This window comes from Eurosta solidaginis, chromosome 1 (assembly GCF_040869045.1).
Source record: "Eurosta solidaginis isolate ZX-2024a chromosome 1, ASM4086904v1, whole genome shotgun sequence".
Classification (NCBI taxonomy): Eukaryota; Metazoa; Arthropoda; class Insecta; order Diptera; family Tephritidae; genus Eurosta; species Eurosta solidaginis.
In genome coordinates this window covers 25,823,040-25,848,894 of record NC_090319.1, presented here as the reverse complement: position 1 = coordinate 25,848,894, position 25,855 = coordinate 25,823,040, and the positions used below count along the sequence as shown (strand labels likewise).

General features: G+C 38.5%; 1 protein-coding gene across 3 annotated transcripts in view; it reads right to left on the bottom strand.

The window, feature by feature from the left end:
- The window catches only part of LOC137250470 (TBC1 domain family member 5 homolog A-like), a 217,561-nt gene extending 191,916 nt beyond the window's left edge, over positions 1 to 25,645 (bottom strand). For all 3 annotated transcript variants that reach the window (XM_067783357.1, XM_067783365.1, XM_067783353.1), the window contains exon 1: positions 25,236 to 25,645. In XM_067783357.1, the coding sequence (XP_067639458.1) occupies positions 25,236 to 25,432 (197 nt within the window). In that variant the 5' untranslated portion in view covers positions 25,433 to 25,645. The remainder of the gene's footprint in view (positions 1 to 25,235) is intronic.
- Positions 25,646 to 25,855: the final 210 nt, after the last annotated feature.

Sequence of the window (25,855 nt, the reverse complement as noted above, 5' to 3'; positions counted from 1 at the left end):
TCGATAAAATACATCAAAATAATAATAGTTAGTCAACTAAGAGCATTGGTTAATTTAATTCAATATTTAACAGGTGAGTACCAGAAATGGCAAAACAATAAAATGCAGCATATGCGACGTGGCTGACGTATGTTTATCAAAGGTAGAAAATTGGCAAAGTATGATGGATGTGACGAATGGATAAGTATCTCACGTTTACCATTTAAGTAAGTACAGTCAGCTTTGCTGTCAGTTACTTTTTTGTCCGCCAAGTAAGTGACGTACTGTATCTGCTTAAGCGATTAAGAGGTGTTATGTTCGAGCAGAACTGATGCACTCAGAACTATTAAGTTCAGTCATTCTCTCACTGGTAATTATATTTTTCAAATTAAACTGTTTAGTATGTACATCATACATAGTATGATGTATGCATAAGTATGTATGTACATTGGGCTGGGTCGATTTGTATGGACGAAAGTTAACCGATATCGCCTTTTTTTCATGACCTACTAAAAAATTTTCATATGTATACGCTGTCCGACACAAAAATGGGTAATAGTCTAGTTGAGGGGTCGACTGCTAATACGCTACCAAAAATATCGAGAGAGGTGTCAAACGACGCGTCTTGACATCAGTATTAATAATCCGAAGGCGGAAAATAAAAATTTTAACGCGTTCAAAAGATATTAACGAAAAACCGAAAAAAGACCCGCGGGTACCTCCGAAACCGGGGGTCGAATCCATAGTATTTTTGCGCAGAACACCTTTCTGCGTTGGCGGCCTTCGGCCGCGATTATAAAAAATAACCCTGGGCTACGCCATGCCAAGTCCGGGTGTGTGGTATAACCGTGGCTACCGCCACGGTGATGCACAATTTTTTTGGGGGTACAAACACAACAACAACCACATGGAAATCGCCAACTTCAAATGCAAATATCTCCGGACAGAGATAAAATTTTTCTTTTCCGCCATCGGATTATTGTTCTCGAGATTAATACGCGTCGTTTGACAACTCTCTCGATATTTTTGGTAGCGTATTAGCAGTCGACCCCTCAACTAGACTATTACCCAAAAATGTCCGCTAAATACGTTGGCGTTAACAGTTTTTTGAAAAAAAAAAGCATGAGAATTTTACAATCAAATGAAAATTTTTTTGGGTAGTTCGAAAATTATTTTTTTGGGTATGCGTACTAGAACTTTTTTTCTTGAGCCCAAATCCTATCGAAAAAGCGATGGCGCGATATCGGTTAATAAATCGACCCAGTCTAATGCACATATTGCATTAACCGAAGGTAGAATATGAGACATACAAGAAATAATTAGTCACGCAGTGAGCACCAAAGAAGTAGCATCGTTAAGTTTAAAATATATTAAATAGTGTCGAAAAAAGTTGTTGTATATAAAATAATATCCTAGAAACTGTGTATGTCGTTTTAAAGTATGAAGTATTGGTAAAACCTTTAAAATCGGTTGATAACTACAAAAGTAACAGTCATACTAGCCTGCAGAGGGTGATTGTAAGCTGAAATAACAATAGTTGGCCTATAAAGAGTTCTTTGCCGTTTTCATACAACTGAAACTTTTTTTTCAAATTTTGTTTTAATTAAAACTTTAATAACTCGAGTCTGTATTTAGCACGTATAAGAAATTGAACTCAAAATTAATTTCCAGTTTTGACGCAATGCCGAGTTGATAGGTCTTTGCATAAATTAGTTCACACAGATAGCACCAAAGTTAACGAAACCCGATAAAGTGAAACAAAAATTTTCACATTTGTGTTATGTTTTCTTAGTTCATATATGTAAATGGGGTTATAGGCTCGCAAGAGCCCAAAGGTAGGTTCTTTGCCAGTAACTTATATGCCATACACGCACTATAGATTATCTGAGCAATCCGGGAAAACTATTGGTAGTAGCCAACAGAAAAGAATTTCCAAGCGTATCAAAGTGGAATGTAATTTTAGAATGAAGCTTATAGGGTTTTAAAACTGCCTGAACTCGGTAGAGTGTCATATGCTTACTGTTCAGTCACAACTGAATTTTACTTAATAGTTTTTAAGTAAACGTCACTGTCACTGTATATTCAATATACTAATTTCTCGTACTGTCCTTAGTACAAATATCTATTTGAATATATTAGTAAGCAACACTGTAATTATTACTAGGAATAGAGAGAAAATAAGAAAAATAATAATATTATTGAATCGTAAGCCACAGCCAGCATCGCATCGTTTCTTATTGACCTCTTCGTCTACGTCTTAACATCGTTGTCGGTATTTGGCATTAGCACCAAAAACTATTGTTGCCTAAACACTTACATTTAGAGCAATTTAAGACTCCAAATCAGCCTACAGAAGATTTAAGGAAGCCGTATCGGAAGTACAATAGGTGGACAAAGTTTTACATCATCCGCATACATTATAGCATGGGAATGCGCCATAATGTGGGTAAGTGATTTATAAACAGGGGAAAGAGCAAAATGCATGGGTCAATTCTTTGGGCAGCACCGGATGATACATCCAACGATTCCGAGGGTGCATTTGATTAGAACTTTTTCGGTCCTGTCAGAAAGGTAGATTGTCAGCCACGTGTTGGCATGGATATAACAGCGAAGAACACCCTGAAGTTAATATACAACTTTTCCAATGAAACAACCGTGTTGTATTTGAAGCAGTTAACTTTGCTGTACATCAGCCATCACAGGATGCATCAACATTGCGTAGGATATAGGAGTTTCTATTAAAATTGAAAGGCCGAGCCCCAGCCGGCTTCCCCCTTCAATGACTTTTTAACCGTTTGTTATCACCGACATGTGCAAAAGTAATACAAGTAATACACGGACTTCAGTTTATATGAAACTTCAAAGATATTACAACAAAACATGAAAAAATGCTAGAAACTCGTGTTTGCCAAATTACTGCCGAGGTACGAACCCGCTTAGAAAACTTTTTTTCTGACTGAAATTTTTTTTTGTAAATTTTCGATGTTGCTTTGACCGGGGGTTAAACCCACGATTTTCGGTGTGGTAGGCGGAGCACGCTACCACCACACGACGGTGGCCGCTAAATATACTGAATATTTGAGTTATTTATTCGACAGTTCAGCGATTCGAACGGTAGCAGAAGGTGCAAAATAATCAGAATTTCCCAAAATTCGTTACAATTGGTGTCAGAAGAGGAACTGTTGAAAAAATTTGAGAGGCAAACAAGGACATGGCCAAGTTGGATGATTTGAAGATCCTGGAGCTCAGAAAGGAGTTGGAGAACCGTGGTTGAATACAACCGGCAATAAATCCGAGCTACAAGCACGAATACGAAAGGCAATGGAATCGGAAGGGATCAACAGGGAAGTGTATGAGACAACAAAATTGAAGGAGACAGCACAGACAATGGCGAACACAGACTTGAACATGGTATTGAGTGCAATATCTGTACAATCCACAAATATGGCAATTCAACTGGAATTGCAGGAGTCACGACAAAAAGCACGTTTTCCAGAAATGTCGTCACAAATAGCACCCAGGATTGAAACACAGAAGCACGTATATCAGAAATGTCGGCACAAATTTCAGCACAGTTATCATCTCAGGTTTCTATACAACTTGAAGAGCAGAAAGTCCGTATATCAAGAGAAAGTAACCCAGTTCCATGAAGGTTTCAGTGGTCGACAGGAAAAAATCGGGACCGAAGTAGATGCTTTAAGAGGTCGAATACGGAAGTTGCAAATAAATCGCCCAGCTGTTCCAGCGAGCAATCCGAAGGTAAAAACTCCATCTTTTGACGGCTCTTTTTCTCTCTAGGTATTTAAGCTTCAATTTGAGAAGACGTCAGCAGTGAACAACGGGGATGCTGAATATAAAGTTGCTGCAATAGTCGTGGTATTGAAAGAGCCTGCAGCTGAAATCTTACAGAACAGTTATGAAGCATTGATGGACACTGTCGAGAGACGTTACGGAAGGCATAGGAAACAGATATACCAAATTTAATTGCAAAACCGCTTCCAAAAAGCGAATGAGACTTCGCAGGAGTTTGCGTCGGATGACGAAAGGCTGGCCCTTCTGGCAAATTCGGACACACCCGTAGAATACACAGAGAGGGTAAAAATAATTCAGAGCTTTATAAACGGCATACGGGACGTGGAAACGAAGCGAGCGACATACGCAAACCCAAAACCTACATTCGCAGAAACGGTATCACATGCACTGATTCAGGAAACAGCATCGCTTCTGTGTAATCCAGCTTTCAAAGCACGCCGTGTGGAAGTAGAAAGACCAGACTGGGTGAACACAGTATTGGAGGCACTGAAAGGATCGGAAAAGCGGAGTGACAGAGTAATCAAATGAAGTCATATTGGGTGTAGACTTCTTAGTTGACCATGGCATCAGGATCGATATGCAGGGGATGGTTATGCGATATAAAAACAAGGATGTACCATTTAACTTAAGCTTTGAGAAGGGGTTCAGCAGTAAGCGGGTGTTGGTGGAGAAGATTAGACAAGGGCCGCAAAAGTCGAAGGCAGTAGATCGGGCAAAAATTGATGGAACGAATAGGACAAATAAACCAAAACCGAATGTACCTGCGCGAAAAACACTGACATTGGCCAACCCTAATGGAAGCATCCAAAAATTGAGAAACCACGAAATAGAAGGGTGGTTCATTTGGAGAGGCTAGCAGCGGTTGGATCGATAGATTTGTCTTAGATGGAGGGCAGTGTGACGAATATTGGCATCTATACATCACTATGTTGCTAGTAAATAAATGCACAACAATAGCAAAGTAAGCAGCCACACATGTAAACACCAAAGCAAGCTGCCACACATACATGTAATCCGCTAAGCTAACAACAAATAGAATATTTCACATACATACATATATGTACTCGGCAGCTAAGAGCAGAAGTTGTTACTCACACATACACACGCATATAACTAGAAGAGAAACATAAATATCAGATACATAAAGGAGACATAAATAAGCAGCTGTTCGAGAAAAGTCTAGAGCTTAGGAGAAATGGGTGAAAAATGTGTCTGAGGGTATAAAAGCAGCGTAAGCTAAGGAATAATGAAACAGTACTACTACAGAATAGTTGTAAATAAAGGAGATATTGCTACACTGAATAAAAAATAAATAAATTGAAGGCGTGATAACCTCCGAAGAGATTTTAGGCTTACCATCTCTTCCAATTTGCGTAGTGCTTTTTAATTTTTCCTACTCTAGGGTTTTTAAAGTATATTGACTCAATTGGAAATGAGATAAACTTAGTTAAGCAAGGAAACAAATACAAACAGGATAGCCTAGTGGTTAAGGCAACTGCAGTTTCACCGTGTGATTCGCGGTGCGAATCTCAGTGAAACCTTTGATAACATTACGAAATTGCCTGATGATGATTACGTGGCGGTTTTCGAAATGGTACCATCGCAAAAAACTTCTCGTTCTCTCGCCGCGTACGGACGTGTAAATTGCCAAAAATGGATGAATATTGTGGAAAGTATAATAAACTATTTTCCAGATCTGGTGACAATAGTCTAGTGCCATGTAATGGATTCTGCAAGAGGATTTTCCACATAGCCTGTAGTGAGGGTATATCGGACTATGAAGTAAAGCTAATCAAGGCTAACCCGCATTTGCTTTACTTGTGTGAAAAGTGTGTGAACATGCCGGACAAGCTATCTAATATTTTTAACGCTATTATTGTGGCTAAAAAACAAGATTTTGACATAATTTCCAATGCTGTGTCTAAAAAATTCGATGATTTAAAAAATCATATAATGGACTCTTTGAAGTCATCCAACAACAACTTAAATGTTGCTGAGTCATATGGTTGTCCGAATGTCAGAAATAGTGCGCTATTTATTTCTGCCCTCCCCATGGCATCCAATAACAACAACGTAATACAAAGCAACCTAATGGATTTTCCCGCTACCCCGCTTGGCACGGAGTTCTCTAATTCTCCTATCGATAATCTGAGAGCTAATGCTTCATCACCTGCACCTACTACTACTCTTACATCAAAACCTGCTGCTATTATTACTCAGCCGCAAACATCGATAATTCTCTCTACTAGTTCTACTACAAAGACAACTTCTACTTCGCCTGCATCTACATCTACATCTAAAAACGCCTCATCTTCTACAGTCTCTCATTCGTTTAAAACTACGTCTACATCTGGAAATGCATCAACATCAATTAGTTCCAATTCTACATCTAAAACTAAATCTACTGCATCCACATCTAAATCAACTAAAGCTAACAATCATAAAAATAATTCAAATGCGCCTTCTGAATATTCCAATAAGTCTGATGCTCAAATGGTTGTTAACAATGTGACAAATACTAGTGCAGTGTCGCGCTCTGCTGGCACTGTATCGTATGCAGATGCTGCAGCTAGCGCAGTTAATGCAAATGTCCCATCTGTTGATGTTTCTGACAGACAACGAAAGAGTGCATCAAAAGAAATTACGCAAAAATCGCGTGTTGTTAGTGGTAGCAATGACAATGCTGAATTGGATGTATTCAAGGCGAATTCATTACAGGTGGTGTTATCCCATCAGCTGATTGCTTGTTCTTTTTCGTTTTTTTCGCCGTGAGCAGTAGAATGTCAGTTGGATGTCAATAATAGAACTAAAATAGAACGGTTAAATTATTTTTTCTTGAATTCAAAAATTCTGCTGTGGCTAAAAAAATTATTAAATTTGAGTGTGTTTTTTGATATTCCTTTAAAAAAATATTAAAACGAACATAATGAGAAAGTGCGCGGTGTGTAAGAAAAAATACGCGGTTGGAAAATGTTCGTTTTTTATGGTTCCAGTTGGTGAAGCCGAAAGGCTTTTGTGGTCCACATTGTGCAGAGTGCAGCTTGGAGAAAAGGATTTTATTTGCGCCGATCACTTTTCTCCTTCGGATATGGTATGCTCACGCAGAAAAATAAAGTTATTGGCAAAAGCTGTTCCGTTTTTACAACCGGCATATGTTGATAAAGACCACGGCATGCCATCTGTTGTAAATAACGTAAACAGAAAATTTGGGTAAGTGATTTAACTTTCGTTTTCCCAAAAGTTAGAAAGTATATTTTACTATATTTAGTACGGAAAAAATTCCCCCAAATACACAAGCAATAAATACATACATTACCGAGGATAACGTGCAACCAAGGTAAAGAGAAATATATATGATTTTGGCAAAGAATCTATTTCCATTTAATTTTAATATAGTTCGAGCATTTCTTTGTCGGAACTGGCGGAAGTGCAGCTAAAAGACTGCGAAACCCAAACCGAGTGAGTATGACTTGAAACGTGAGGCAAAACCATATCAAAAAATTGTGATTTGATAGTAAATGCATTATCTTTTTCCATATAGCTCGTTATCTCAATTGTCAGACTTAACGAAAGGGCAGCTGAAAGACTGCGAAACCCAAACCGAGTGAGTATGACTTGAAACGTGAGGCAAAACCATATCAAAACAAGTAAGGAAGGTTAAGTTCGGGTGTAACCGAACATTACATACTCAGTTGAGAGCTATGGTGACAACATAAGGGAAAATAACCATGTAGGAAAATGAACCGAGGGAAACCCTGGAATGTGTTTGTATGACATGTGTATCAAATGAAAGGCATTAAAGAGTATTTTATGAGGGATTGGGCCATAGTTCTATAGGTGGACGCCATTTAGGGATATAGCCATAAAGGTGGATCAGGTTGACTCTAGAATGCGTTTGTACGATATGGGTATCAAATGAAAGGTATTAATGAGGGTTTTAAAAGAGAGTGGTGGTAGTTGTATAAGTGGTCGCCTTTTTGAGATATAGCCATAAAGGTGGATCGGGTTGACTCTAGAATGCGTTTGTACGATATGGGTATCAAATGAAAGGTGTTAATGATTATTTTAAAAGGGAGTAATCCCTAGTTCCATAGGTGGACGCCGTTTCGAGATACCGCCATAAAGGTGGACCAGGGGTGACCCTAGAAATTGTTTGTACAATATGGGTATCAAAAGAAAGGTGTTAACGAGTATTTTAAAAGGGAGTAATCCCTAGTTCCATAGGTGGACGCCGTTTCGAGATATCGCCATAAAGGTGGACCAGGGGTGACCCTAGAATTTGTTTGTACGATATGGGTATCAAATTAAAGGTATTAATGAGGGTTTTAAAAGAGAGTGGTGGTAGTTGTATAAGTGGTCGCCTTTTTGAGATATAGCCATAAAGGTGGATCGGGTTGACTCTAGAATGCGTTTGTACGATATGGGTATCAAATGAAAGGTGTTAATGATTATTTTAAAAGGGAGTAATCCCTAGTTCCATAGGTGGACGCCGTTTCGAGATACCGCCATAAAGGTGGACCAGGGGTGACCCTAGAAATTGTTTGTACAATATGGGTATCAAAAGAAAGGTGTTAACGAGTATTTTAAAAGGGAGTAATCCCTAGTTCCATAGGTGGACGCCGTTTCGAGATATCGCCATAAAGGTGGACCAGGGGTGACCCTAGAATTTGTTTGTACGATATGGGTATCAAATTAAAGGTATTAAGGAGGGTTTTAAAAGGGAGTAGTGGTAGTTGTATAGGTGGTCGCCTTTTCGAGATATCGCCATAAAGGTGGACCAGGGGTGACTCTAGAATGCGTTTGTACGATATGGGTATCAAATGAAAGGTGTTAATGAGTATTTTAAAAGGGAGTGATGCTTAGTTCCACAGGTAGACGCCGTTTTGAGATATCGCCACAAAGGTGGACCAGGTGTTACCCTAGAATTTGTTTGTACAATATTGGTATCAAAAGAAAGGTGTTAATGAGTATTTTAAAAGGGAGTGATGCTTAGTTCCACAGGTGGACGCCGTTTCGAGATATCGCCATAAAGGTGGACCAGGTGTGACCCTAGAATGCGTTTGTAAAATATGGGTATCAAACGAAAGATGTTAATGAGTATTTTAAAAGGGAGTAATCCTTAGTTCCATAGGTGGACGCCGTTTCGAGATATCGCCATAAAGGTGGACCAGGGGTGACCCTAGAATTTGTTTGTACAATATGGGTATCAAAAGAAAGGTGTTAATGAGTATTTGAAAAGGGAGTGATGCTTAGTTCCAGAGGTGGACACCGTTTCGAGATATCGCCATAAAGGTGGCCCAGGTGTGACCCTAGAATTTGTTTGTACGATATGGGTATCAAAATAAAGGTATTAATGAGGGTTTTAAAAGGGAGAGGTGGTAGTTGTATAGGTGGTCGCCTTTTCGAGATATCGCCATAAAGGTGGACCAGGGGTGACTCTAGAATGCGTTTGTACGATATGGGTATCAAATGAAAGGTGTTAGTGAGTATTTTAAAAGGGAGTTATCCTTAGTTCCATAGGTGGACGCAGTTTCGAGATATCGCCATAAAGGTGGACCAGGGGTGACCCTAGAATTTGTTTGTACAATATGGGTATCAAAAGAAAGGTGTTAATGAGTATTTTAAAAGGGAGTAATCCTTAGTTCCATAGGTGGACGCCGTTTCGAGATATCGCCACAAAGGTGGACCAGGGGTGACCCTAGAATTTGTTTGTACAATATGGGCATCAAACGAATGGTGTCAATGAGTATTTTAAAAGGGAGTGGGCCTTAGTTCTATAGGTGGACGCCGTTTCGAAATACCGCCATAAAGGTGGACCATGGGTGACTCTAGAATGTGTTTGTACGATATGGGTATCAAATTAAAGGTATTAATGAGGGTTTTAAAAGGGAGTGGTGGTAGTTGTATATGTGAAGGCGTTTTCCAGATCGCGACCAAAATGTGGACCAGGGTGACACAGAACATCATCTGTTGGATACCGCTAATTTATTTATATATGTAATACCTGCCAAGATTTTAAGGGTTTTTTATTTCGCCCTGCGGAACTTTTTCATTTTCTTCTACTTAATATGGTAGGTGTCACAACCATTTTATAAAGTTTTTTCTAAAGTTATATTTCGTGTCAATAAACCAATCCAATTTTTTTTTTTTTAAATTATCTTCTTTTAAAAGTGGGCGGTGCCACGCCCATTGTCCAAAATTTTACTAATTTTCTATTCTGCGTCATAAATTCAACTCATCTACCAAGTTTCGTCGCTTTATCTGTCTTTGGTAATGAATTATCGCACTTTTTCGGTTTTACGAAATTTTCGATATCGAAAAAGTGGGCGTGGTTATAGTCCGATATTGTTCATTTTAAATAGTGATCTGAGATGAGTGCTCAGGAACCTACATACCAAATTTCATCAAGTTACCTCAAAATTTACTCAAGTTATCGTGTTAACGGCCATGCGGAAGGACAGACGGACGACTGTGTATAAAAACTGGGCGTGGCATCAACCGATTTCGCCCGTTTTCACAGAAAACAGTTAGCATCATAAAATCTATGCCCCTACCAAATTTCAAAAGGATTGGTTAATTTTTGTTCGACTTATGGCGTTAAAAGTATCCTAGACAAATTAAATGAAAAAGGGCGGAGCTACGCCCATTTTGGAATTTTCTTTTATTTTTGTATTTTGTTGCACCATGTCATTACTGGAGTTGAATGTTGACATAATTTACTTATATACTGTAAAGATATTAAATTTTTTGTTAAAATTTTATTTAAAAAAAAATTTTTTTTTAAAAGTGGGCGTGGTCCTTCTCCGATTTTGCTAATTTTTATTAGGCGTACATATAGTAATAGGAGTAACGTCCCTGCCAAATTTCATCATGATATCTTCAACGACTGACAAATTACAGCTTGCAAAAATTATAAATTACCTTCTTTTAAAAGTGGGCGGCGCCACGCCCATTGTCCAAAATTTTACTAATTTTCTATTCTGCGTCATAAATTCAACTCATCTACCAAGTTTCGTCGCTTTATCTGTCTTTGGTAATGAATTATCGCACTTTTTCGGTTTTACGAAATTTTCGATATCGAAAAAGTGGGCGTGGTTATAGTCCGATATCGTTCATTTTAAATAGCGATCTGAGATGAGTGCTCAGGAACCTACGTACCAAATTTCATCAAGTTACCTCAAAATTTACTCAAGTTATCGTGTTAACGGACGGACGGACGGACGGACGGACGGACGGACATGGCTCAATCAAAATTTTTTTCGATCCTGATTATTTTGGTATATGGAAGTCTATATCTATCTCGATTCCTTTATATATGTACAACCAACCGTTATCCAATCAAACTTAATATACTCTGTGAGCTCTGCTCAACTGAGTATAAAAATGTGATTTGATAGTAAATGCATTATCTTTTTCCATATAGCTCGTTATCTCATTTGTCCGAATTAACGGAAGTGCAGCTGAAAGACTGCGAGACCCAAACAGAGTGAGTACGACACATAAGTCGCTGGACCTGACTATTTGTATGATTTTTTTTTTCGTATTTTTAGCCCTAGGGTATTTGAATTTCTATGCCAGGTTGAAAACTATAACCTAAGGAAAGAAAATAAGGCGTTGCAGGCGGAAAATAGGAACTTAAATTACAAGCTTGATGAAGTAAATGCTTTGATAAGTAACTTGAGGACGATATTCACGGAAGGACAAATAAAAAAAATGGTTTTCCCAGGTATATTTCAACGTCCCCTCTTCAATTATAGAAATTAAAAAAAAAAAAAATTATAGAAATTGCAAACATTAATTATATTTGATTTCATAGATAGTAAATTAAGGTGGTCGTATAAGGATATATCCAGTGCAGTGTGCTTGCACGCTTCGGGGCCAAGGGCATACCACCATCTATATGAAAATGGGTTTCCCCTTCCACACATGTCCACTTTGCAGCGATGGTACCGTAAATTCGATATAAGCGAGGGTCTCCTGACCCCATGCCTTGAACAAATGAAGTATTCTGAGCTCAGTGATGAAGACAAGCTATGTATACTTGCGTTCGATGAGATGAAGGTTGCTGAAGTATATGAGTATGACGAACGAGGAGACCAAGTACAAAGGCCCTCAAGGATGGTTCAAGTAGCAATGGCCCGTGGGTTGCGAAAATCGTGGAAACAGCCGGTCTTTTTCGATTTTGGTTGTCCAATGACAGCAACACTCCTAAATAGTATTATTTCTGCACTGAAAGATGTAGGTTTCCCTGTGGTGGGTGTCGTGAGTGACTCTAGGTAAGGTTCGTAACAAGGCTGCAAACCACTACAAATAACTACGCTTCCCACTGCAGCCGGTTGTTTGTACCGGAGTGACTTAGGATTTTTCCCTACCAAGGGCTGCTATTTAAGTCTAACCCCATTTAATTTGTTGCGTTCCTTCCACAAATTGTCATCCTCGGAGCAGATCCTTGCAGCAGCACAAATCCATACTCTCTTGCTCCGGGAATATGTTGAACCTAACCCCTGCTCAGAGAAGTTTTTTGCTGCGTTTGCCAGAAACGATTGTTTGGACGGTCACACTAATGTCAGTGTGTCACATGCAAAGGATGGTTGCGTCGAGCGGGGTGTTCTTGGTTAGATCCTAACATTCGATCAGCAACCTAAAAAATGCAACTGTATAGTTTTTCTATACAAAGACTTATCAAAAGCCTTTGAGACAGTGCTGGTGTCCTATCCCCATATTTGTTTAATTTTTACATATGAATAAAAGCTCCCTTCGCCACCAGAAGGAGCTACCATTGGGCCCTACGCCGAAGACTGCACGACAACGACAACAGGTAGAGGCTCTTCCATCTGACTGAAGAGGAACTTGAGGGTCATTTCCGTGAGCACTATGAAGTAATCCAGCGCATAAGAACTCAGCATATCGTCCAATAGACACGGTCCGCATAACACCCTGGATTAGGGGGTTGGCAGCTCTTGGTCACTGACATCCCGGCGCCCTCCTATGAGGCGAAACGGCGTAGATTTCAGTCCAAAGCCGCTCCGCCTCATAGTCGGGCGCTATGGAGTTGGGATAAGCCCTCCCACCAACGACAAGGTGCCTACCCTAGTGTTGTAGTGTTTCTAATAACACTTTTACAAATTTTCAGACAAGCCGTGGTTTCCACATCCATGTGACAACAACGATAAAGTGCTTGCGTTTGCTGATCCGCCACACTTACTGAAATTGATAAGAAATCATTACAACGAGGGTGGGTTGATCTGGGAAAATAAGCTACTGACGAATAGGACGATATGCGACGTGTTAAAACACACATCACCATCGGATGTATCCATAGCCTTTAAAATAAACCAGGAACATTTGTCAGTTAAAGGCATAGGTAAATAAAGATTCTCTTCTTCACGAAATTTATGCAGTTGCAACATATTTTTAGGGCTTCAAAAAGTAAAACTTGCAGCGCAGCTGTTTTCAAACACAGTTGCTAATGCTATAAGGCGTTGCTCCGCACTAGGGTTCGATATATACCAGCCAACTGAGACCGCTGAACTTTTTCAGCTTGTCAATGACTGGTTCGACGTACTTAACTCGAGTATAAATACTTTCGGTTATCCCGGCAAGGTAAACCCTCGATTTGTTTTAGATAAACCTTTTTTGCTTTAACTTTACCACTTAAGGAACCATTTGGAACAGCGCTTCCCAAACAGTTAGACGTGCTTAATAGGATGAACAACTACATGATGTTGCCTATAGTTCCTAGTAAAAACGGTGCAGGTCTTGAATTTTTTCAGAAGGGAATATTGATGACGAACCGAGCATTAGTATTGCTGTACGAGTATGTTAATTCAAAATCAAAGGTGGAATATATACTCACCAATCGCCTAAACCAAGATTTTCTGGAGCATTTCTTTGGTGCTATTCGAAGTAAAGGGGGATTAAACGATCACCCGTCACCAAAAGAATTTAAATACAGGATTCGAAAATACATTTTAGGTATATATAATATGAACCAATGCTACAAAATTTCAGTCTGAATATATATATTATTTTTTACATTTATAGCGCGTAACACAGGGTGTCTTCAAGGAACAGGTAACGTTGAGAGAGACTCAACCGAATGGCTGAATTTCAGACGCCACAGATATCTGTAGACACCAACCAATCAGGTACGTCAGAGGGTTTCGAGGAAATGGATGTGGATGAAGAAGCTTCCATGCAAATCGAAACAGATGTTGTCAACGCGCTGAATGGTTCCCAGTTAGAAGAATGTGGTGTGTTACAAGGGGATGCCTTGGAGTATATTTCAGGGTACGTGATCAAAAAGCTGCAACTAGAGGAGCATCACACCACAGAGTTCACCTCCTCCTATGTAGACCTGGCGTCGAAGGGGTATTTAAAAAAGCCAACACAAAATTTTTGAGTGGTGTGATCTCTTTGGAGAACATTTTCCATAATATGAATGGCTGTGAAATATCCCATGCGAAAAGTATCCACCAGCAGTTAATGAGAAAAAGTGCAGCTGTAGATTTGCCCGATAATGCGAAGCGGCTATTTTTTAAATGCAGAATTTTCTTCCGCATAAGAAACCTCAATAGGCGACTCAAAATTCAAAAAACAAAGCTCTTTGCTTTGGGCTTCAAAAAGTTTATTAAAATAAAGCTTTGAGCAGGGTTAGTAAAATGTGCACATGCAGTAGTTAAGACAAAAATGGCAATTCACAATGTTCACAACTGATTTTCTGGATGAAGAAATTATTCTTAACCACTTCCTTAACGAAAAACTTCTATGAATTCTGTAAACCATCTCAAAAAAGTCGAAAATTCGAGAAAATTTTGAGATTGGTTTGCAAAGTTTCATTACAGAATTCATTGAAGGTTTGAAAATTGCAATTGCTATTGATGTTTTTCGCTGCTGTATATGCAGTTATATTAAAAAAAAAGCATAATTTCGTGTAATGTAGGTAAACTAATTTTAATTTTTACATATTACAGTTTTGTGATACATTGGAACCCCAGAAATTTTGGCAGTAGTTTGTCTCTTTTCATATGCAGCATACAAAGTCAAAACCTTTAAAACGAAAAATGTTCATCTTTATTTGCATATATATATACATACATATCAGTTATTTAGTTAAGTTCTTTATGAAAAGTATTTATTATTGGTTAAAGGAATAAAATTGCATGCCCTTGGTATAATTAAATGCCTTGTTTAGCAGCATATACAGCTAGTTCTCTCGTTTGTTAGTCTTAGAATTTATTTTAAGCTTAAATATATAATAATAGTAATAAATGCCTTGTTGATTATTAAATTACTACGTTTTCCTTTACTCTTTGATTCATGTGCAACCCATTTGCGGGACATATATTTTTCCAACATTTATTCCAAATCGATCTATAAAGAAGGTCCTGGGTTCAAGTCCCGGGAAATGCAACATGAAAATGTTTGGGTTTTTTTTAATTAGAAAAAGTTGTATCGAGTGTTTTTCTGCCAATAACTTTTTCAGCGAAAATGTATCTGCTTGCAGATGCCGTTCGGAGTCGGCAAAAATATTTAACTAGCGACCCGCTAATTTGTGGAAATAATTAAAAAAAAACAGTAGCACAACACAAGTTGAAAGAGAAGTTCGTACATACGATGACTGCCCAGGGATTCAAGGGGATATGCAGCGCAGCTTTTTCAAGGTGCTGCCAGCGCAACTTATGTAGCCTCTCCAACGCAATTGTCGACCTCACTTACTAGTTGCGAATCCAGTTTATTTAGCAGGGAGGATCTGGCGACCTCAAGTATGTCACGGAAAGGGGTTGATGACCTTGAGGGTCAACGTGGTCATATCATCATCGAAATTGTATCATTGGTCTAGGTGGAGTATAACGAATTATAAATTTATCGATTTACTGACCATTATACTCAGTTTACTTAGAGTTAAACTTCGTCCAAAACAGTCAAGCCGTTCTGGTGTGATTGTGTGATAAAGGCAGCCATTTCCATTTAATATAAGAAAGACGGCCACACAAATGTACTTATGTCATAGGAAATGGTTACACTAAAATGATTTCTATGGGATTCACTCTGTTTTTAATCGAACTTGCGCTTTAATATTTCTCTTCGGTAATAGTCTAGTTGAGGGGTCGACTGCTAATACGCTACCAAAAATATCGAGAGGTGTCAAACGACGCGGAAAATAAAAATTTTAACGCGTTCAAAAGATATTAACGAAAAACCGAAAAAAGACCCGCGGGTACCTCATAAACCGGGGGTCCGATCCATAGTATTTTTGCGCAGAACACCTTTCTGCGTTGGGGGCCTTCGGCCGCGATTATAAAATAAAACCCTGGGCTACGCCATGCCAAGTCCGGGTGTGTGGTATAACCGCGGCTACCGCCACAGTGATGCACAATTTTTTTTGTGGGTACAAACACAACAACAACCACATGGAAATCGCCAACTTCAACTGCAAATATCTCCGGACAGAGATAAAATTTTTCTTTTCCGCCTTCGGATTATTGTTCTCGAGATTAATACGCGTCTTTTGACACCTCACTCGATATTTTTGGTAGCGTATTAGCAGTCGACCCCTCAACTAGACCATTACCTTCTCTTCTGCCAAATATGGAACAGCAATATAAAAATATGACTACGGCTCTACCAGCACAAAAGTAACAAATGGGAAAAACAGCGCAGGACCTGCAACTTCTCTGCTATTGTCGGCAAGTTGTGATAAACGTGAAATTTTTTGTCTAACTAGACGAACAACCATTGTATTAGTCCAATAAGAATCCATAATCCCGGCTTGAACCATCTTTTGGCACTAGATTTATCTGGTCACAATTTGCACCTGGAACAATTGTATTAGGTTTATTTATGAATATTAAAACAAAACACAGTGATTGATGATCATTGGTTTACATGTATTTATTCCCGAAATACGTAAATAAATGCTCTTATATGTACAATTATTTACAATTATTTACAAAGAATGGCTGCAAATGGCTGTCAATATTTGATCTGTTCTATTTCACATTGACATTTGTCGGTACAAAAATTTAAGGCGAATCAAGGCGAATATAGTCGAATTCGCTTTGCCACCACCTGTATGGATTCGCCTTGGATGTATTTGTGCGGTATAAATGGATTTATTTGTCCTCATTTAAGCCATCGGTCACTGAGGAGAGTATTGTTAAATACATCTCTGATCACTTTGGCATTGCTGCTTCTAATGTCGCTTGTTTTAAGTTAGTAAAGAGAGATGTCGACATTAACACTTTAGTGAGAGTCGCTTTTAAAGTTCGAGTGATTGAAAGTGAATATAGCAAACTTTTCAGTGCTTCTCTTTGGCCCAGTAACGTATACATTAAGCCCTTCCGTTTTTTCGAAAAGATGTAGAAATTCCCGCGGAGTCATAGATTTGTCTGACACCTTTCATAATGGCCTCAACGTCTATTATCAGAATGTTAGGGGTCTAAATACTAAACTAGTTGATCTTTTTCTCCGTAGTCATGAACTCTGTTATGCCGTTTTGGTTTTTACTGAGACATGGTTGAAACCAACTGTGTTTAACTCTGAGATATTAGCAGATTCTTATGAGATCTTTAGAAAAGACCGACGAAACAGAGTTGGTGGAGGCGTGTTAATCGCCGTACATACCAGGCTCTCTGCTGAGGAAGTGTACTTCGATGATTCTTCTGATGTTGAAATCCTCTGCGTGCGAGTTAAACTTTTATCTACTTATAAATATTTTGTTGCGTCTTATATTCCGCCCCAGTCAGATATTTCTGTATACTTAAAACATTCTTCCCTATTGAAATTTATATTTGCTATGTCAAGGTCTGTTGATTCTGTCTTAGTGGCTGGCGATTTTAATCTGCTCTTTGTGTCGTGGAATTTTATTGACGGAATGTTAGTTCCCACTGCTTGTAATGTTATATTCTACGAGTTTTTAAATGACCTTGCAGACATTGGTCTTTATCAACTTAACAGAATTCATAATAAATTTGGCAAATATATTGATTTGATTTTTTCAGACGACACATCGAATTGTTCTGTTACTCGATGTGATCCAGTGGTATTACCTGAGGATGTTTATCATCCAGCACTTTCAATTTACCTGGATTTTCTTAGCTTATAGCACTTTGTGCTATTCCAAAACTATTTGAATCAGTTGTCACAAATCAACTCGCTTTTGCAGTATCTTCGGCAGTGGACCTGTCACAACATGGCTTTTGTAGGGGTAAGTCCATTGTGTCTAAGTTGCTGGAGTTCACAACCCTCGTATTCAATAACTTAAGGACGAACTGCGAAGTTGATGTCATTTACACTGATTTCAGTAAGGCGTTTGATAAAGTTAACCATTCCTTACTCCTACTAAAACTCGATCGATTGGGTTTTCCATCACGGCTTCTCTCTTGGGTCTCTTCGTACTTGGTAGGTAGAAAGCAAACCGTTGTGTTTAACAATTGCTTGTCTGAATTCATCAATGTATCTTCTGGGGTTCCACAGGGCAGTCACCTTGGTCCAGTGTTGTTTCTGCTCTTCATTAATGACCTCCCAAATGTTTTGAAGAGCTGCATACCGCTGATGTACGCTGACGATGTCAAACTGGTTATGCCCATTCGCTCACCTGACGATAGGGCACTTCTTCAATCGGATCTGAATAACCTGGTTGAGTGGTGTGACGTGAACGTCATGTCACTAAATTTACCGAAGTGCAAGTTTATGTGTTTTACGAGAAATCTTTTAAAACCTATCAGTACATGATAGGCGATTATATCATTAAGCAAGTCACAAACTTTACTGATCTTGGCGTTATAATGGACCCTAAACTGGACTTCAAATTACATATCGAATCGTGTGTGAATAGGGCTAGAGGCACTTTGGCTTTCGTAAAAAGGTGGTCAAAGGAATTCAATGACCCCTATGTCACTAAAACTCTTTTTTTTTTATCGTTAGTAAGACCTATATTGGAATATGCTTCCATTATCTGGAACAGGGATGCACCTTAACGTTAAGCTAATAGTTTATCAAAAAATTTCCACCGTTTCCGTTGCAACACTTCGAAATATTATCGATAAAGAAATTATCAAGATAAATTGTATCTCGTTTTTAACCGAAACGAAGAGCTTTCGTTAACGTTAAAAACGTTAACAAAAACGTGATACTTTATGTTTAAATTGTGCTGGCAATGCTATAGCCATGGTGAAGCCGTAAGGTGCTAACAGCGAGCGAACATACACACACAAACTCCATGTAATTTGTTTGTGTAATTCGTTGGTGGTAATGTCAAAACTACTCTGAGAAATGTTCGTACTGTCAAAATTCATGAGAAAAGTTGCAATCAGCTTGGCTAATCATTTCACCTATAATGACTCCGCCATCAATCAGCTTTGCCAGCATAGTTTGAAATTAATAATCCACATAAACGATTTGATTTCGTTTTGATATGGCAGAAATGATCAAAATCATTTCGTTAATTTGATGTTCTTAACGTTAATAAACGAAACGACTTTGTTTCGTTTATTAACGTTAATTATCGTAACGAAATGATATCGGTTCGTTGGTTAAGCATGCCTGATCTGGAACCCGCGTTTTCAGGTTCATAGCGAAAAATTGGAATCGGTCCAGAAGCAATTTTTGCTCTTTGCTTTAAATCATTTTCCCTGGGATCCATCAAGGAACCTACCGCCCTATGGCAGCCGGTTAAAACTTTTACAGCCGTAGGGAGATGCTTGGCGTTTTATTTATGGTAAAACTATTAAGGGGGATGATAAACAGTCCATTTCTGTTTGGCGAGGTGATGTTTAATGTCCCTTTTAGACCCTCTCGGTATTTCCAACCGCTATATTTAAATACATGTAGATCAAATTTTCAAATACATGAACCTCTTCGTTGTCTGTGTCAAGATTTCAATAATCACTGTAATAATATTGATACTTGCGACACACTTTACAGTATAAAAAAATATATACTCACTGCCTTGAACTCATAACTGTTCCAAATCACATGTTAAACTAAATCTGTTACCTGCTCCAGTTACTTTGGGCGGGTGGCTAGGAATCCTTTCCAACCTCCCACACATTGCAGCCCTACTCATTGTGTGTTAAATATACATCAGCTGCTCGAAATCACGTCCATTTAGACAGCACTAATAATCAATAGTTACTTTGGGCGGGTGGCATGGAATCACGTCCTTTCCAACCTCCCACACATCACAGCCATACTCATTGTGTGTTAAATATAAATCAGCTGCTGGAAATCACGTCCATTCCGACAGCACTAATAATCAATAATTACTTTGGGCGGGTGCCTCGGAATCACATGCTTTCCAACCTCCCACACATCGCAGCCCTACTATTGTGTGTTAAATATACATCAGCTACTCGAAATCGCGTCCGTTCCGGCAGCACTGATAATCAATTCCGTTGCTCGGCATCACAGTCCATCCCGACAACTGATTCAATAATATATGTATATACATATTTTATAATATAATTTTGCTCACTATGTATGCTTGTTAATTTTACACTGTAATCCGCATTTATATTCATTCATTCATTCATATTTAGTCTGATTAATTGTAAAATTTGTAGACTAACAAATAAATAAATAAATAAATAAATATACCAGTAAATGTTTCTTTCTTTCTTTTCAGTTTCTCTTAGAAAAACATAACAATTGAATATTGAATTATTATAAGCCGGTGTTAGGCTCATGAATTCTTAAATAATAAGTATAAATTGAACACATCATTAAACAAGATATTTTAAATTTTTGATAGTTAACAAAAAACAATCTAACAATAATAAATTTAAAATTTAACAAAGTATACATATTTATTACAAGTGATTATTTGTATACAAAACAATATAATTTTATATATTTAAAAACTAATAAACCAATAAAGTCGTAGGCTGAAGATAAGCTTACTCAAATAATATGATTATAATACATTAGTAAAACTAATATCTATGTGCACATCTTGGTTGCCTTTGAGGAAGCAAATATATCAATGATATTATCAAAAAGTATCATTTAAAATTTTTCTTTCTCCACACTTAATAATGTTAGGTCACTTAGGCGACCTTGGCTCATCGTTGATCGAAAATCAATTTTAATTTGCTTAATGAACGTTCGCAGCTAGCAATTGATACTGAGATAGTCAAGGGTATTTGAAGTGCCACTCACAAGTTTGGAAAAACATCTTCTTCACACGAGATTATAAAAGTAAGTAATTCTAACGGAGTTTTGGGTTCAATTTCTTTAGTACTGCGAAGTAATATTTTGCAGTCATATATTTCGATAAAAAGTACTGTTCCATCGCAATCTGTATTATAAAATTCACCCAAGTTCTTACAATTTCTTTCTAGGTCGTTATTATCCTTGTTTAACAAATTTCCAACGTCTATAGGAAATCCAAATTTAAAATTAAGGTAATTTAGTCGTGTAAATTTTGTAAGTATTTCTTGTTGGAGACGATCGAGAACACTTTTCATAACGGGAGAAATCTCAACATCTCTAGCCGATTCTCCGGGCATCTTGCGGCGTATTCTTACACATTTTACTACATCAATATCCAATTTTTCACAAAGATACTTCTCTTTTTCTATTGCTTGTTGTTATTGTTGTAGCAGTGCTTCGCCCCATCCAATGGGTGTGACCGATCACAAATTGTCATCAATATCCTCTAACGGGAGTTCAAGAAAACTTGCTGTTTCAACAGGCGTAGACCATAATGAGAGGGCTGTTAGAGGCGTTGGTTCTTCACAGAAAGTGTCTCGAACTTCGGATAGTGCAGTCGCCAATGATTTAACATCATGATACGCTTCTCTAAAATTCATCCCCGGATCTTGTAATCTGAGCTGCACACGATCAATCCTACTAAAGATTTCATACCAGAAATGAACTAATGTTATGAATCTAAAATTTAGTATATTTTGCAACAGAATTGTAGCTTTGCTTCTGGTGTCACTTGTGGTGTTAGTTTCCTCTGCTAATTGTTCTAAGTGTTCTACTACATTATCCAGCCCATCGACGATAACGCTGACCGCTTGTATTCTGGCGCTCTGTTTCAGATTCACGTTTGACGGTTTATGTTAAAGCATATTTTAATAATTCCCATCGTAACGTTGAACGTAACGTTGATAGCTTAAGCTGCAACCGTGTAAACTTTTATATTGACAGTCAAGCAGCAATTAAGGCAATAATCTCGCATATCACAGCATCTAAATGCGTGTTAGTGTTAGCAGTCTCTAGAGAAAATCGGGACAGGGGGAAGCATACATCTAAATTGGGTCCCAGGGCATATGGGAATAGATGGGAATGAAAAAGCGGACGAACTAGCTAAAAAGGGAGCATCCCTTAAAGCTTGCTCCGTAGACGTCCCAATTAGACTGGGCGCGATTAAGCGAAGGTGAGAGGTGCACATGATCGACCAAGCGGGGTAGGCGTCGGTTCAAGCACGGGGCTGTAAAGTGTCGAAGATTATGTATAGGTCTTACAACCTTAGACTAACAAAGTTGCTTCTATCATTAAAACGAGAGGACTGTATATTCATGACGGGTATTCTGACTGGACACTGCCTTCTGGCGTCACATGCGTTTATATTAGGATTGGTCAGTGATACATCTGCTGGAAGTGCGGGTTGGAGGAGGAAACGATCGAGCACGTTCTGTGCCAGGCTAATACTCCAGCTATTAGGAGGGATACAGCTGTCAGATCTAGAAGCAGCAAGTGGCTTAAGTCCTAAGAAGCTTCTAGTATTTGCCATGAGGACGGAGTTATTTTATAACATAGGTCCTGGTTTTTGATAAGGTTTTTCAGTTGGGTCGTTAAAACAAACTTCTGGTAACACTACGGACTCAATCAGTCTATGTGAGGTCCTCATGGACCGGCCAGTGCAACCTAACCTAACCTAACGTTGAACGTGAGAAAAAAAGATATGTGCTTTCATTTTTTAGTATAGAAAATTTTTTCCAGAAATCAATATTTTCCAGAAATCAGTATTAAGTAATAAAAATACAAATTATCCAGGAAGTTCTGCTTTGCGGACCATTTGGCGGCCTCCTCTGAGTGGCGCCCGGGGAAAGATGCCCCCTTGCCCCCCTTGCCCCCCTTGTCACCCACCTCACTACGCCACTGGTCGCACATGTCGACAGGGGTACCAAAAGACGCGTATTTTCGTCAAGATTCAGAATGTGTTTTCATGTAATTAATTGCAACAACGAAAAAAGCGGCAATAATACCGACCGGTTTTTCGCGGATTACTTTGGGTACCATTTTCGACAAGTTCGACGCGAATTTCAGGTGCAAAACTTAAGTTGTAATATTACCAAATTTCAGAATTTGAAAGCTTTTTTTTCAAATTAAGAGTTTCCCAGAGTTCCGGATGATAATTTTATTCAAAATATTCCCCTCGATCACCTATTAAATCCCTGTTCGATAACTTAAATCATTACCTCAATAGTGTTTTTCCAACATGTTTGCTTGTGTGGCTGCTCATAAGTCTCTATTAACTGGATTTTATGAATGAATATTAATATGTAGTCTTATTAAAAAACAAAACGTTGGCTTGAAACACAAAAGCCAATTCATGGCAATTCGATTTATTTACCCCGAGCAACCAAACAAACGTTTCTCCCTCTCCATTGTGTACCATACTAATCCACAATATTTCTGTCAGAGCAGTAGGGCTCCATTGAGTTGTCCAGTTCTTAGGGGTGGAAGGGCGGTATGGCCTAGGAAGTTTCATGTGGTCATACTAAATCGTTCGCGAAATTGTCGGGCTAGTACCTTAATGGTGCATGTTACCGGAAAGTACCGGATCTGCATCCGACAAAGGACCATCAACATCGATAACACTCCCCAGAACCTTATCGCTACAACAACAATAACGACTAAATTTTTAGTTTAAAATTCAAAACAAATTAACAAACCTATACCAAGTATTATCACTTCTTTAACCCATGCTACAAATGCGATATACATATGCATTTTCTATATAAAATTATATATGAATTTGCACTTTAGAAAATCTACATAGATTACTAGATTTTTAATCGACTCGGAGTTATTTTCTGGTTTTTTGAATATATATTGACGAAGCAAAATATTTAATTTTCCCTACGGATTGATATTGCAGTCAAATGAGCAGACCCACCATTCGAGGATCTGGCGACCCCCAAGCTCCAACTTGGGGGTGGGGAGGGAGGATTAGCCTGAAGGTTTAATGTGGCCATATAAATCGTTCCCGAGATGGTCGGGCTAGCACCTTCATGGTGCTGTGTTACCGGAGCGTACCGGATCTGTATCCGGCAAAGGACCATCACATCGATAACACTCCCCAAAGCCTTCGGGGAGCAACCTTATCGCCACAACAACAACAACAGCAGAACCACCATTCGGATCCGAAATCGAACAGATAAATATAAGAATCACAACGTTGTTGCATTTGCGTATTAAATATATATCGAGTGCTTGTTCGTGCTTCATTGGAACGAACACAGAAAGCGATTCCAATAGAGGAATATAATGATTCTTTACCTGTAGGAGTTCACAATGCACTCAACCGAGACGTGAAGCTCGGTTTTTTGAATATATATTGACGAAGCAAAATATTTAATTTTCCCTACGGATTGATATTGCAGTCAAACGAGCAGACCCACAATTCGAGGATCTGGCGACCCCCAAGCTCCAACTTGGGGGTGGGGAGGGAGGAATAGCCTGAAGGTTTAATGTGGCCATATAAATCGTTCCCGAGAGGGTCGGGCTAGCACCTTCATGGTGCTGTGTTACCGGAGCATACCGGATCTGTATCCGGCAAAGGACCATCACATCGATAACACTCCCCAAAGCCTTCGGGGAGCAACCTTATCGCTACAACTACAACAACAGCAGAACCACCATTCGGATCCGAAATCGATCAGATAAATATAAGAATCACAACGTTGTTGCATTTGCGTATTAAATATATATCGAGTGCTTGTTCGTGCTTCATTGGAACGAACACAGAAAGCGATTCCAATAGAGGAATATAATGATTCTTTACTTGTAGGAGTTCACAATGCACTTAACCGAGACGTGAAGCTCCAATTATTATGAAGAAAACGAAAATTTAAATAACTTATAGATAAGCGACTAACTGAAGACTGGAGAGATTGAGGTTAAGCCAATTATAAATATAAAAATACAATCTTGGTTCGCCTAACTCACTATTATATAAATATTGCACTTGGGGAGTGTTGGGATGTATGATGCTTCTTTACAGGACAGTTTAAATATCCCGCATTGTTTTTAACCATACAACATACGAAGACAATAAGCGAACCAACTATGCAAGTTCATTTCACGAAATTTGCACATCAATGCCAATAAAAATTGGTTCAACCATTTATTAGCCGACAATGATGGATTTGATATTTAAAAACCAATATAATATATTTAGTATAACAACAAACATTACTAGTACTCACTCGCCAATCGGAAATTGGTTGGACGTATCGTTAGCATTGTAATTGAGCCCATAACCGGCGCCACTTTTGTTGAAATGGTTGTTGCCCACATGACTTGTACCGGCTGCATCTCCACCACCACCTTTTGATGCATTGCCAGCAGCAGATGCATTAGTTTTTAATTTATTTGTTATTGGTTGTAGTTTTGGTATATCCATTTTAAATTCCAATAAAATTTAATAACACTTTATTCATTAAATACGTAACAATTTGCTTGCTCTCTCACGATATTTTTATTCAATAGGCACTTTGAGGATTTTATTTACCACTTAAATATACTTTAAATAACTTTAAATGCAATTGAACAAATAATTGCAAATAATAACACAGATGCTATTTCATTTAGCAAATTTCCACATTGTTTTGCTCAATTGAGACTTGCGAACAGCTGTTCAATGGCAAGCGCTGCCACACGACATTTATTTGCATTTGTTGCTTGCTCTCTGATAGGCGAGTAGCACACGTTCAATATAAATGTAATGCGATAGGGTGCTAGAACAGGTGTCGTATGCAAAACTGCATCTAAATTTATCGGAAGGGGTATTAATCACGCGTCTTTACCTCAGTATTAATAATCTACA